This window comes from Eublepharis macularius, chromosome 14 (genome assembly GCF_028583425.1).
Source record: "Eublepharis macularius isolate TG4126 chromosome 14, MPM_Emac_v1.0, whole genome shotgun sequence".
Classification (NCBI taxonomy): Eukaryota; Metazoa; Chordata; class Lepidosauria; order Squamata; family Eublepharidae; genus Eublepharis; species Eublepharis macularius.
In genome coordinates, this window is record NC_072803.1 from 63,795,455 (window position 1) to 63,808,222 (window position 12,768).

General features: G+C 49.5%; 1 protein-coding gene across 1 annotated transcript; it reads right to left on the reverse strand.

Annotated features, from left to right (window-relative positions):
- Window positions 1-3,111: 3,111 nt before the first annotated feature.
- Window positions 3,112-4,512, reverse strand: LOC129341918 (uncharacterized). The gene is made up of 2 exons (XM_054997273.1): window positions 3,955-4,512; window positions 3,112-3,822 (listed from the first exon to the last, which is right to left on the reverse strand). The coding sequence occupies exons 1-2, from the start codon at window positions 4,510-4,512 to the stop codon at window positions 3,112-3,114; spliced, it is 1,269 nt and encodes a 422-aa protein (XP_054853248.1).
- Between the last annotated feature and the right edge of the window lie 8,256 nt (window positions 4,513-12,768).

The window sequence follows — 12,768 nt, forward strand, 5'->3', positions numbered from 1 at the left end:
CCTGCCAGAGTCCATCACTGCCTCTTATGCCTGGGACTCTCACGCATCCCCCCCCACATCCCCATCATGCCTGGAATTCGTTGCCCCTCTCTTCACAGGTGAAGGCCTCCCATCCCCGGGGGGGGGGGTATTTCAATTGAAATGGGAGCTGGGGAAAACCTAAGATTGCAAACAAGCCAGGGACATGGACAAATGCAGCCACATGTGTCTAATTTGTTGTCCAGTGGTTAATAAAGCCACACACTGTCAGGGAGCGGTCTGTCCCTTGTCAACACAAGTGGAGTTGGCAGATGACGGGAGGAACCTGCCAGCCTGTGGCTGCTCCTTCAACACCACAGGGGTTTGGGGAGAGCTGTGTGCGGAATTCTCTGTCGCTCGGTGGTAGAGGTGAGGAATGCCTCAGTGTGAGTTCAGGCCTCCCTGAAAGGCAGTCATGGACTCACTCACGGGAGAGCATCATCCGCCCCTCCAGGCCCTTGATGGCTTCAAGGATGGTGCCGTCCCCCTCTTGGGAAGCCGGTGCACGGGCCGCCGCTCGGCTCGTCGTTGGCTCCTCCATGGTGGCGGGAGTCCCCTCGCCAGGGGCCAACACTGTGGACGGCGAGAAGATGGTAACAGTTGTTAATCCAGCATTGGGGGCGGGCCTCTGTACTCTAGTGTTCTTTCGTTTAAATAAATAGATTTGAAACATATGTTGTTGTTAACAGCACATAAGAACAGTTGGTCCACACCAGCTGCGCACAAATGCGCACAATGCACATTACGGCCATTTCTGGTGCTGCGTAGGTGGCTGGAGGGTGCGCCGGGAGCTGCTCTTACCCGGTTCTTCTGCCGGCCGCCTTGCGGCGGAAGGTGGTTGCCCGCTCTGCCCGGCAACGAAAGAGCCCCTGGCCGCCCCCTCCAGTGCTTCCTCGGGAACACCACGGCCTTCGCGCCCCCGTGCATCTGCACTCAAGACGGGAAAGGGGGCAATGTGAGGGTGAGAACGTGGGCCCGAACCACCACACCACACACGCTTTTCTTTCCTTTCCCCCCATTCAACCCCCACCACGCCATCTTGGCGCACGTTTTGCCGCAGCACTGTGCCGTGCCGCGGGACAGCTGCGGCAATGTCGGCACGACCGCTCACCGCTCACCTGCGGGTTCCTCCAACTCCACCTCCACCAGCCACTCCTCTCCCTGTGGAGGTGGCGCCTCCCATTCCTGTGCCTCCTCCTCGCCTGCTGGTGGCTCGGCTGGCGGAATCCCTTGCTCCCCCTGCCCTGCTGCAAGAGATTGGGGCGTGATGGATCAGTGAACGGGCCAGAGACCCCACCCCCCTCAACCTGGCAGCACTCACCGCCTTCATGTTTGCTGCACCTCTCACCTCCATGCGCCTCCTCCGTAGTTTCCGCCTCTTCCTCGCGGATCCTGGGCCCACGCTCACCAGCCTCCTCCTCCACGGCTTCTCCTGCCTCCTCCTCCTCCGCCTCTGCCGCCTCCTCGGGCTGCCCCGCAGTTCTGGGGCGTGCCCTCGCCCTCAACGCAGCTGCAAGAGATTGGGGCGGGTTGTTGGTATCTCTGGTGCCCAGCTGGCATGCAGTGGCACAATGGTGTTCCGCCCCTCAAGGCACCCTGTCGCTGTGGCAGACACGGGAGGGGGGGGTTGTGACCTTGTCTTCAGACTGCAGTTGTGTGCATTTTTGCACAAGGCTTACTGCGTTCAATGGGTCCTAATTCCAAGTATGTGGGCACAGTACTGCAGGTGCAATCCCAAAAACGCTTACTAGAGATAAGAACTACTTGACCCCGGGGCAGCTATTTCTTAAAAAAACACTCTTTGGAGCACTCTTCACAGGGCCGCTGTGGCAGACAGGGGGGGGAGGGCTTGTGACTTTGTCTGCGTGCCACCTGGAAGTCTGCCTGCAACCTGGGCATCATTGGCCTCTCAGGAATGGCCACCGGGGATTGATGGCAGTGCTGGGGGCCTCAACAGAGCACCACTGATACCCTAATCTGTGGCAGGGCAAAGAACGCCAACGGGAGGGCAAGACTGCAACCAGGCCGAGATCAATCCACCACCCCCCTTCCACCTACCTGCCTGCCTCCGGTCCTCCCAGCTAGGCCTGCCAGCCGCCTCCCAGAGCCGTCGCATGTCCGCAAAGAACGGCGGCCTGGCGCTCATTCTAGGGATGCCCTGCCACTGCTCCATGGCTGCAAAGAAGTCGGCCTTGACCCGCTTGAACTTGGACCTGCACTGGTCCGCGGTCCTGGGCCAACCCTTCGCAGCCAGCTGTCGGGCAACCCTGGCGAAAATGGCCTTTGTGGGCAGGTGGTGGCTGCCCATTATGCGGCTGGCACGCCCACTCTGCAGAAGGAGGTCAAGCAGGGCCTCGACCTCCAGATCCCGCCAGTAGCGGCCCTTACTGGCGGCCATTTTTTCAGCTGCGAGTGTAAGGATATGCGCTAACGCGCGAAAGCGCGACTGCGCATGCGCAACTTTAGAAGCAGCAATCCGTGCAGGCACCCGTTGCCCCGCTTAGCCGGGCAGCTGCTGCCGGCCACCCAGCATTCCCGTCCACCGAGGGCCGCGGCAGCACCCCCCCATAGTGCAGCAGCCCACAGTATTTCTCGTTAATGTTTTCCCGATCACCCCCACACTCCCCGAGAGTGTTCACCCAAGGGTTGCCAACATGAGTGTATCGCCGCATTTGCGCATCTCCGCAAAGCAGAACACTCAAGCGACTCTGAGAAGGGGGTGACCGACACGGCTTTGCCACTTTCTGTAGTCACCGGCTTAGATGTGCCGGTGACCCGTATAAAGCCACCCCCTAACACTACCCCCAAGGCAGGAGCGGTCATGGCGGGGCCCACCAGAAAACGTGCGGTGGCACGGACTGCGCATTCGGCTGCTATTGCGCAGTTGCAGATGATCGCCACTTAGTGCGCAAATGCGGCAATACCAAAACCTGCCGGGTCTGCATTCCCCCCCCCCCGCACCCAGGAACGGACAAGGAAAACGAAAACTGTTCGAGTGCAATAACAAGCATTTATTGGCAGGACAAACTTTTCCTTGCAATATTGGCACTTTGGGGATATGAGTTTTCCCTCCCCCCAAAGAAAGCCAGGGCATCACCGTCCGCATCTTGAATACATGAATTCAGCCATCGCGTCACGAACCCTCTTCCCCTCATCAAGCATCCCCCTGTCGTTCTCCCCATACTCCAGTCCATCCCCGGGCATTGTCAAGGGCGTGGGATCCGTCAGTGACCCGAGCACTGCATGTCCCTTGGCCTCGCACAAGTTGTGCAGGATCACACACGCGGTAACAATGGTCACCACGTTCTCCTCTCTGGCCTTCAGCCGATGGAGGAGGCACTGCCAGCGTCTCTTCAGACGACCAAAACTGCATTCCACCCGGTTCCTGGCCCGTGCCAGGCAGCGGTCGAAGTATTTCTGTTGTGGTGTGACAGCAAATTTTCCGTACGGCTTCATCAACCACCGGCGCATTGGATAAGCACCATCCGAGATCATCAGCGGTGGCACTGAAACACCATTCACTGTCAGGGAGGGATTCCCAGGCACAAAAGCCCCATTGTCCATTGCAGCACAGAGAGCCGAGTTGCGGAAGACGAAGGCGTCGTGGTTCTTGCCACTCCAACCCACCTCTGCATCGACAAAATGGCCGGTGTGATCGACTGTACCCTGCAGCAAGATGGAGGAGTAGTTCTTTCGGTTACCATATTGGTCCGGCTTCCCACGGGGCTGACCGATGCGGATGTGAGTGCCATCAATCGCCCCAACACAATGAGGGAACCCCAGCGCTGCAAACCCATCCATTATCTGAAACAGAGACCAGAAACACGCATGATTGGAAATGCGCAGTCGCGCAACATCGGGGACACGGAGAACAACACAAACCACCTTTGTTCCAGCCTGCGCAAACCGCCTGCCCCTCCTGCAGCCATCACTCACCTTCCCGACCTCGTCCCCGAGACACACTGTCTTCGAGAGTAGCTGTTTCTCAATTGCGAAGCAGACCTCCAGCACAGCATCTGAAACGGTGGACAGCCCCAGGCCGAAGTGATCCGCTGCAACGCGGTAGCATGCCCCAGTGGCAAGGCACCACAACGTCACCGCCACCCTCTTCTCCACGGACACGGGCTCACGCATGTTGGTGGACTGGCGTGCCAGGGTCGGCCTCAGGGCATCCACCAGCTCATTGAAGGTCCCCCTGGTCATCCGGAAACACTGAATCCAATGGGTGTCGTCCCATACACGCAGGGCTATGCGCTCCCACCAGTCCTGGCTCCGGGGGTATACCCAGCAGTCTCTGTGCTCTCTGGTGTCCGCCAGCACATACCATCGCTGCCGCAGACGGATCCCTCGCAAAGTTGACCTACGTGAAGCTGCACCCAATCTTTCACTGTGGAAAATCAGCTGGGCAGCCCTTCTGCGCCTCAGAATGTGCCGCAGATGCGCATGGCAAAGTGTGACCGTGTTCTGCAGCAGGAGAATCACCACTTGCGCCATCACGAGTAAAAGCTCTCTCCCGGGCGCCATTTCAGGATCCAACAGTCAGCACGTACCAGATTAGCAATTGAGAATCTAGAGTGGAACCATCGACCAATGTACTTCGCGAGAATCTCCCGGACCAATCATTGACCGCATCGTCGATGCCGCGGCTTCGCGCATGTGCGCGTTTGCGCGTTTGCGCAAAACGGGGGGAAAGAAATAAAAAAAAAACTTCGAGACGCGAACAAATGAAGGCCCCCCACGTCAGTTGTGCCGGGGAGAAGAGAACCAATCCCTGGGTCCCTCTCTTGGCCATGCGAACATGCGGAGGCGGAACGGCATGGCTCAGAACGGATGAAGACGGATGAAGACGGGACAAGTCGGATGGAGGCGAAAATACCCGCGTGGCCGGTAAGCGATTAATAGCGCGGGCAAAACGCTATTTCTGGCCGTCTGGAATCGGCCCTGATATCAGGTGAGTTGGGACTTTCCAGGCCAGGGTAACATAAACCTACAGCTATAACCAGGGCTTTTTTTCAGGGGGAACGTGGGAGAATGGCGTTCCGGAACCTCTTGAAAATGGTCACATGGCTGGTGGCCCCGCCCCCTGATCTCCAGACAGAGGGGAGTTGAGATTGCCCTCCGTGCCGCTCAGCGTGAAATGAGGTTCACGTGAGCGTTCCTAGTTATTTGGTAATATATAGAGAGACTCTAGGTGGCACTCTTGAGCCATACTGAATTTAGGGCTTCTGTCACAGTTACCCAATGAGCATTCATGGCAGAGTCGAGATTCAAACCTTTGGGCCAAGCTAGAAGTGACGAATTACACTTGAATGGCAAGTGAACAGACTCACGTGTATTCCTCCCTGATCACTTGTGCTCCACTTGTACTCCACTCGATCACTACGCAAGTGAATAGGGAGGAATACACGTGAGTCTGTTCACTTGCCATTCAAGTGTAATTCATCACTTCTAGCTTGGTCTTGAGTCTCCCAGATCCTAGTTTGACACTCTAACCACTACACCACACTGGCTGTCTTGTTGGCTGGGTTCATGACATGGCACAGGCTCAGAAGGGGATGGGTTCCCTTGCTCAGGGTGTCAGAGTACCCTGAACTAGCGTGTTCCAATCCTTTTTAGAAATGAAGGAAAACTAAAGGCTCTCACAAGATCCCACAATGAATTAGCTGGATTTCCATTAAAATAGGATTACAGTGCTAAAACCCCCCTTGTAGTAGGATGAAGGGTGTTCTTAACTAATTGTTTCATGAGGTGGTTAAAGTTACAGACTTCCTACTACATGCCTGCCAATTCCGTTTGCAGCGTGAAGCGAAGTCCAGCTGTGGAAACTTCTTGAGGAAAGATATACATCATTAAATTTTATTGTAATGTTTATCTTCTTTTATGTGTTTTTATGTAAATTAAAATGTTGTGCTCTGCCCTGAGCCCACTTGGTGGGGAGGGCGGACTAAAAATCTAATATAATAAATAAATAAAAATAAATAAATTAGGACCTGGGAGACATAGGTTCAAATCCCTGCTTGGATATGAAACTCACAGACTGATCTTAATGTCAGTTTCCCTCTCTAAGCCTAACCTACCTCACGGGGTTGCTTTGATGATACAATGGAGGACTGCCCAGAGCAAGACAAAAAGAGTCTAGTAGCACCTTTAAGACTAACCAACTTTATTGTAGCATAAGCTTTCAAGAACCACAGCTCTCTTTGTCAGATGCATCTGACAATGACAGTTGTGGTTCTCAAAAGCTTCTGCTACAATAAAGTTGGTTAGTCTTAAAGGTGCCACTAGACTCTTTACTATTTTGCAACTACAGATTAACACGGCTAACTCCTCTGGATCCAAAACAAGATAAAATCCAATTAATAATATAATACTCTCTGTATATGCTCAAAAAGAGTCCAGTAGCACCTTTAAGACTAACCAACTGTATTGTAGCAAAAGCTTTTGAGAATCACAGTTCTCTTCGTCACATGCATCTGGACTCTTTTTGATTTTGCTACTACAGACTAACACGGCTAACTCCTCTGCATCTATGTATATGCTCAGCGTCACTATTGTCTTCATTACATCCTACAACCACAGGTTCCAGGGCTAAATCTGGATGGCCTTTGGCCAGAAAGGAGGTTCAGCTCTTATTTAAATTGGCCTTTCATGGTAATGTTCTAAAAGCACATCTGATGCCCAGCTTGAGGCATAAGAGATGTATGGATTAGCTCTGAATTCCGATTGCATAAATTGGGTCCAGTGAAAGCTAAATATGAATCATGGCAAATCAATATTGCAGTATCTTTTATTAGGGCCAACCAGAATATCACAAAATCTTGAGTGCAATTTTTTGAGTTCCACAGAACTTTTAATCAGGTGGGACGTTAGGGAAGGTAGGGAAAAAAACCATTTTTGGGCATATTTGCAGAGCCCCAAAGTCTGCTTTTTGTAGCATACTTAATTTGATGATGTGGAGCTGGGTTCCAATCAACTTTCAAGCCTCCAAAAATGTAAATCTTATGGATGTACTTTTGAGAAATTGTGAAAATCCAAAGCACCAGTAGTTTCAGGTGGGTAGCCATGTTGGTCTGTGGTAAAAGAGCAAGATTCGGGTCCAGTAGCACTTTAGAGTCCAACTAGATTTCCAGGGTGTGAACGTGCATCTAATGAAGGGAGCTTTCTCACACCCTGGAAATCAAGTTAGACTCTAAATTGCTCCTGAATTCCAATATAGCACCAGTAGGTGGCACTATAAACAGACTCAAAAAGAGTCCAGTAGCACCTTTAAGACTAACCAATTTTATTGTAGCATAAGCTTTCGAGAATCAAGTTCTCTTCATCAGATGCATGATCCGAACTGGTCAAATATGGATCTATAAACAGACTATCACACCATTCATAGTTGTTCTGAATCCCAGCTGGGCGACCGCGTGAGTCTTGTAAACAGTACATGCAAATAAAGTAATCTTGTGCTTCCATAAAGCTTGCAGTTTTACTGAAGATGAAGCTGGAGTTCAGCATCCCCCTTCAATTTCTGGTGCTATTTCAGCCCGCGAACCATTCATGTGAGCATACAGAGATCTGGCTTACGTGTAGTTGCATTCCAGGATCTGTGAATTGCAGTATTTATTCCATTTATTCCAAGGGACAGAATAGGATATCCTAGGCTTTTCCTAAAGCCACGCTTAAGAACAAAGCTTACCTATTAAAAGAATCTTACATATTAATATAGATTTTATGTCTCTTCTGATCAAAGTTAATAAAAGGTAAGCAAAATGGGACAAAATCTTGTCTTCTATCCTTGGTAAGTTTTGGCATTTCTGCAGCTTTCAAGACACAGGCTGCAATCTTAAGTATGGTTTCCTGAATAAAATGGAACTTACTTCTGAGTAGATCTGCTTAGGCTCATTCCACATTGGCTCATTCCATGGCCTTTCAAGCCTTTCTCCTCTATGTGGTCCTGCACTTCCCCAAAGGGCCTAGACACAGTACGAGAATCACTGTGTGACGGTGACCGAGGCTACAATCCTATGCATATTGTTGCTAAAATATATTTACTGAGGATTTTTAAAGGTAATCCATTAACCCATTATTTTTCTCTTTCAGCCTCCCTTCTGCATGCAGGCTGTGAGTTCTGAATCACCTCTTCCGTGTTTCAGCAGAATGGTCACAAGTGAAGCAAAATTTACCTCCTATGAACACTGGCTTCATAAGTGGCACCACCAACATTTTAAAGATCACAGAAGGAACACAATTCACACACAGCCAGGATCAACCGTTGCCAACTCTAGCCTGGGAATTCCTAGGGGCAGTGCCTATGAAGTGGGGCAATTTGGGGATGGATTTCACCTAGAGCCTATAGCATACCATTGACTTTGCCCTCTGAACGTTACATTTTCTCCGGGGAAAGTGCTCTTTGTAATCTGAAGATCAGTCGTGATTCCAGGAGAACTCCAAACCCCACTGGAAGTTGGAGACCCTGTCTAAGCCCCTCCTCCACCCCAGACAGCCATGTTCCCTCCACCCGGGGCACGCTGCATGCTTGGACTCTGCAACAGGCTGTCCTGTTGTAGATTCTGGAGCAGTGTCTGTTAGTAACCTGATGGGAACACTTTAAAGGGACAGCTGGCAAAAGTCCTGCTTCCTAAAACGTAATTAATTTGCGGAACTCACTGCCATAGAATGGATGTAGTGTTGGCTGCTCTCCTTCCTTAGATTACTTTAAAAGAGGATTAGACAGACTCGTTGAGGGGAAGACTATGGTGGGGGGGATTCCAAAGGAGGCAACCACCACAGTCTCTCCCACTATCTGTCCCAGTCCATTGGCTATAGTCAAGGAAAGACCTCCCTCGTGTGACCCTGCTTACAACTCGGCTAAGGCTTGTTTACAATTTTTTAAAATCCAGGCAGCTCACTTGTGTTGTGATATGACAATTTCTGTGTAGAGGGGAGGCTACGGCACCGTTCCTATGCAAGCGATCAGAGGCAGACGTGAGGGGGATGCCCACCCACAAAAACCACCTCTAGAGGCCAGACTTGGATGGAGACTGTGATTGAAGGGTGAGACTTAACCCCTCCCATGATGCCAACTCCAGGTTGCAAAATTCCTGGACAGTTGGAGGTGGAGCCAGGGGAGGTTGGGGTTTGGCAATGGGAAGGATGGGGCCTGCCGTAGCGATCATCCTCCCAGACAGCCATTTTCTGTAGGGGAACTGATCCCTGTAGCCTGGAGATAAATTGCAATTCCTGGAGATCTTCAGGCACAACCAAGAGGTTAAATCTGAAAGTGAAGACCCAGTAATCTTTAGCAATGCAAACAAGTCCATACAATAATATTTATAAAGTGCAAAAGTGAACAAGTGCAAGTGCTAATATATAATAAATATACAATGATGGACTAACTTATCAAAATATACAGTAAGTCAATTTCATATTAAAAATAGATCATCTCTCATAGTCCAAAACCTGAATAAATAACATACAAAAATTATAAAGTGGCTGAAGAGTCCTGATGATGATAAAAGAGGCCAGAAGCACCAGGCTGAAATCTGCACTCTCTCTTGTACACTTTTCTTAATCTAGCAGGTACATGGGAGAGGAGAAACACTGTGATAGACAGGTAGGAAAGGGTGGATGAGTTTCAGTTTCCAATGTTTTTCTTTCCAATGTTTTTTCTTTATAGGTGGAGCCAAAGTGGGGGGCGGGGGGGGGGAGAGACCCCAACGACCCGACAAGGGGCCAGGTACTTTGCAGCTTGTTTCATGGAACAACTTCCTCGGGGGTCGTTCATTAAGTCCACCGTGCATCTATGAAAATGAATTAACTTACAATAAACAACAAAAGTTCTTGCTTGTTGAAGGTTACATAAAGATCTCCAATAAATACAACGATAACTTACCCATACAAACACATGAATACTCTTGTGTGTCTGTAGTAGGCACACCACGAAAATTGGCCATGCACAGAGGTACCCGCCCCAATTAAGGCTATATAGGGACAAAATGAAAGGTGTCGTGTTCTCAGATACAAGTTTACAGAAAGCAGGACAAACTGAGTTCATTGGTGAGTACATTAATAATACATACATTCCCCATCTTACCTAAATTATATCAACCCCCACCTTTTCCCTCCCCCCTCTTTGTAGACTTCCAACAGCTTTCCAACCCTTAACCTATCTTATTATTTAACTTATTTTCAACTAAATTCTTCTAAATCATATTTATTTATTTACTAATATATCCAATCTCTACATCACAATTTAAACTATATATTTTTCATAAAATCTCCTTAATGATAATACTAGCTTTAATTAATTAATAACTAAATTTTCCCATTAATGGTAAAGTTACTTCTCTCTCCCGTTTATAAAATCGCAAATTAATAGTTCTCAAACTGCCACAGTCCTCCCTTCACATCCCATTTTTTTTCTATTGTTTCAATTTCCCCCAATCTGCGATGTATTCTCCTGGATCAAGATCTTTCAGTTTTCTTGTCATTTTGTCCATTTCTGCCATGTACAGCAATTTGTAAATCCAATCTTCTGTAGTTGGTATTTCTTGCACTTTCCATTTCTGCGCAGAACAGTGAACTTAAATTCATTCTCACACTGGTGATGTATAGAAAAATGGTCAACTAGAGGACGGTTACGGATCCTAGACATATGCTCTAGGATCTGTACACGGAGTGGTCTAATAGTGTACCCCACATACAGCTTATCACGATCACAAATTATCAGGTACACTACTCCCGCTGACTGGCAAGTGGAAAATGCCCTCAATCCAATGTGAAAACAATCTTGCAGTTTAAACTCTTTACCCACTAGTGCTAAGGGACAAACAGAACAAAGCCCACAGTTGAAAAGACCCAAAGATCATTTGGGCTATTCAATCACATCAGGGCTATGATATATATCTAATGGTTGTTAAATAATGCTGAGTATTTAAGGATTTTTATTATGTAGCTTTCAGGACAAGGGGTTGTAGATTGTTGTAAACCACACTAAACATACAAGAATAGGGTTGCCATCCTCCAGTGAGACCTAGAGATCTCCTGGAATTACAACTGATCTCCAGGCTTCAGAGATCAGTTCCCTTGGTAAAAATGTCTGCTTTGGAGGATGAACTCTATGGCATTATAACCCACTGAGATCCCTCCCCTCCTCAAACTCTATCTCCCCCAGGCTTCAACCTCAAATCTCCAGGAGTTCCCCATCCCAGATTTAACAACCCTATATGAGAAGGTGGTGCATACATTTTCAAAATAAATGACTCCCCAGGTGTCTAAAAGGAATAACTTTAATCAGAGACTGCCAACTTCTTGGGGGTAAATGTGTCACACAATCAGGGTTTTTTTTCAGCTGGAACGTGGCAGAACGGAGTTCAGGCACCTCTTGAAAACGGTCACATGGCTGGTGGCCCCGCCCCCTGATCTCCAGACAGAGGGGAGTTTAGATTGCCCTCCATGCCACAGCGCAGAGGGCAATCTAAACTCCCCTCTGTCTGGAGATCAGGGGGCGGGGACACCAGCCATGTGACCATTTTCGCAGAGGGCGATTTAAACTTTAAAAAACTCCCCCCTTGTTCCAGCTGACCCGAAGTCAGTTGGTGAGCCAGTTTGGTGTAGTGGTTAAGAGCGCAGGACTCTAATCTGGAGAGCCGGGTTTAATTCCCCACTCTTCCACTTGCTGGGTGACCTTGGGCTAGTCTCAGCTCTCTGGAGCTCTCTCAGCCCCACCCACCTCACAGGGTGTTTTGTTGTGGAGATAATAATGACATACTTTGTAAACCGCTCTGAGTCTGCATTAAGTTGTCCTGAAGGGCAGTATATAAATCGAATGTTGTTATTATTATTAAAGCGACATCATTGTGCAGTCCTGGGAATGTGCACACACTTTGTGTGCATGCATGTGGTACCAGGGGCACTACCTCCTGCCAGGAGTTGCCCCCTGAGCTGGCAACCCATTGAGTTCCACCACCTCTTTTCCCACATCCTCACCAGTCCCCCCCTCTAGAAAAGTTGCAGTCCCCGCCATGAGGTCCTATGCAGATAAGTAACATCTCTCTTTGTCTCCCATAAGTGTCCCCCACTAGAGCACACGTGATGCTTGCCCACACTCTCTTGCCCACCATTTCCCCACTCGGCTGCTCTTTTCCACCTCTGCCCCCCTGTGTCCGTCACTCTTCCTGCCCACACCTGCCACCTGTGCATCACGTCTCTCTGCCTCCTGCTCCCCTCTGCATGCCAGAGTTGCTCTGAACTGAAGAGCTCGAGTGCTTCAGTTATTCGGGAGAAAACATTAGAAAGTGTCTATGCTGCCTAGGTAGACACCTGTGCTTTGTGTGAGTTGATGGTTCATCCTGGCCAATGAATTCATGATCAAATCATTTCACAGACATTGTTTCAGTGTCTCTCACAACAACCTTGTGAGGTAGGTCAAAATTATCCCCCCCCTGTAGATTTGAGGCCGAGAGAGTGTGGTTTGCCTAAACTCATGGCACATGAGAGATTTAGATGTCAAGGGGGATACATATGGGAAAAAATTACTGCTGGACAGGCTCCAACAGACTCGGGGGGGGGGTGATAAAAGTTTATTTTCTTATGTCTTGCCTTTCTCCCCAGTGGGGATCCACAGCGGCTAAAATTGTTCTCCTCTCCTCCAGTTCATCCTCTGTGTGGTAGGTCAGGCTGAGAACGTTTGACTGGCCCAAGATCACTCAGCGAGCTTGCATGGTAGAGTGGGGATTCGAACCTGGGCCTCCTAGCCACCAC

What these genes read in the sequence shown, in the direction of transcription:
- LOC129341918 (XM_054997273.1), bottom strand. Translation starts at nt 4,512, where the DNA reads ATGGCGCAAGTGGTGATTCTCCTGCTGCAGAACACGGTCACACTTTGC. An exon ending in TCGGGGACGAGGTCGGGAAG is followed by an intron (nt 3,823 to 3,954) that starts GTGAGTGATGGC and finishes TCTCTGTTTCAG; the next exon opens with ATAATGGATGGGTTTGCAGC.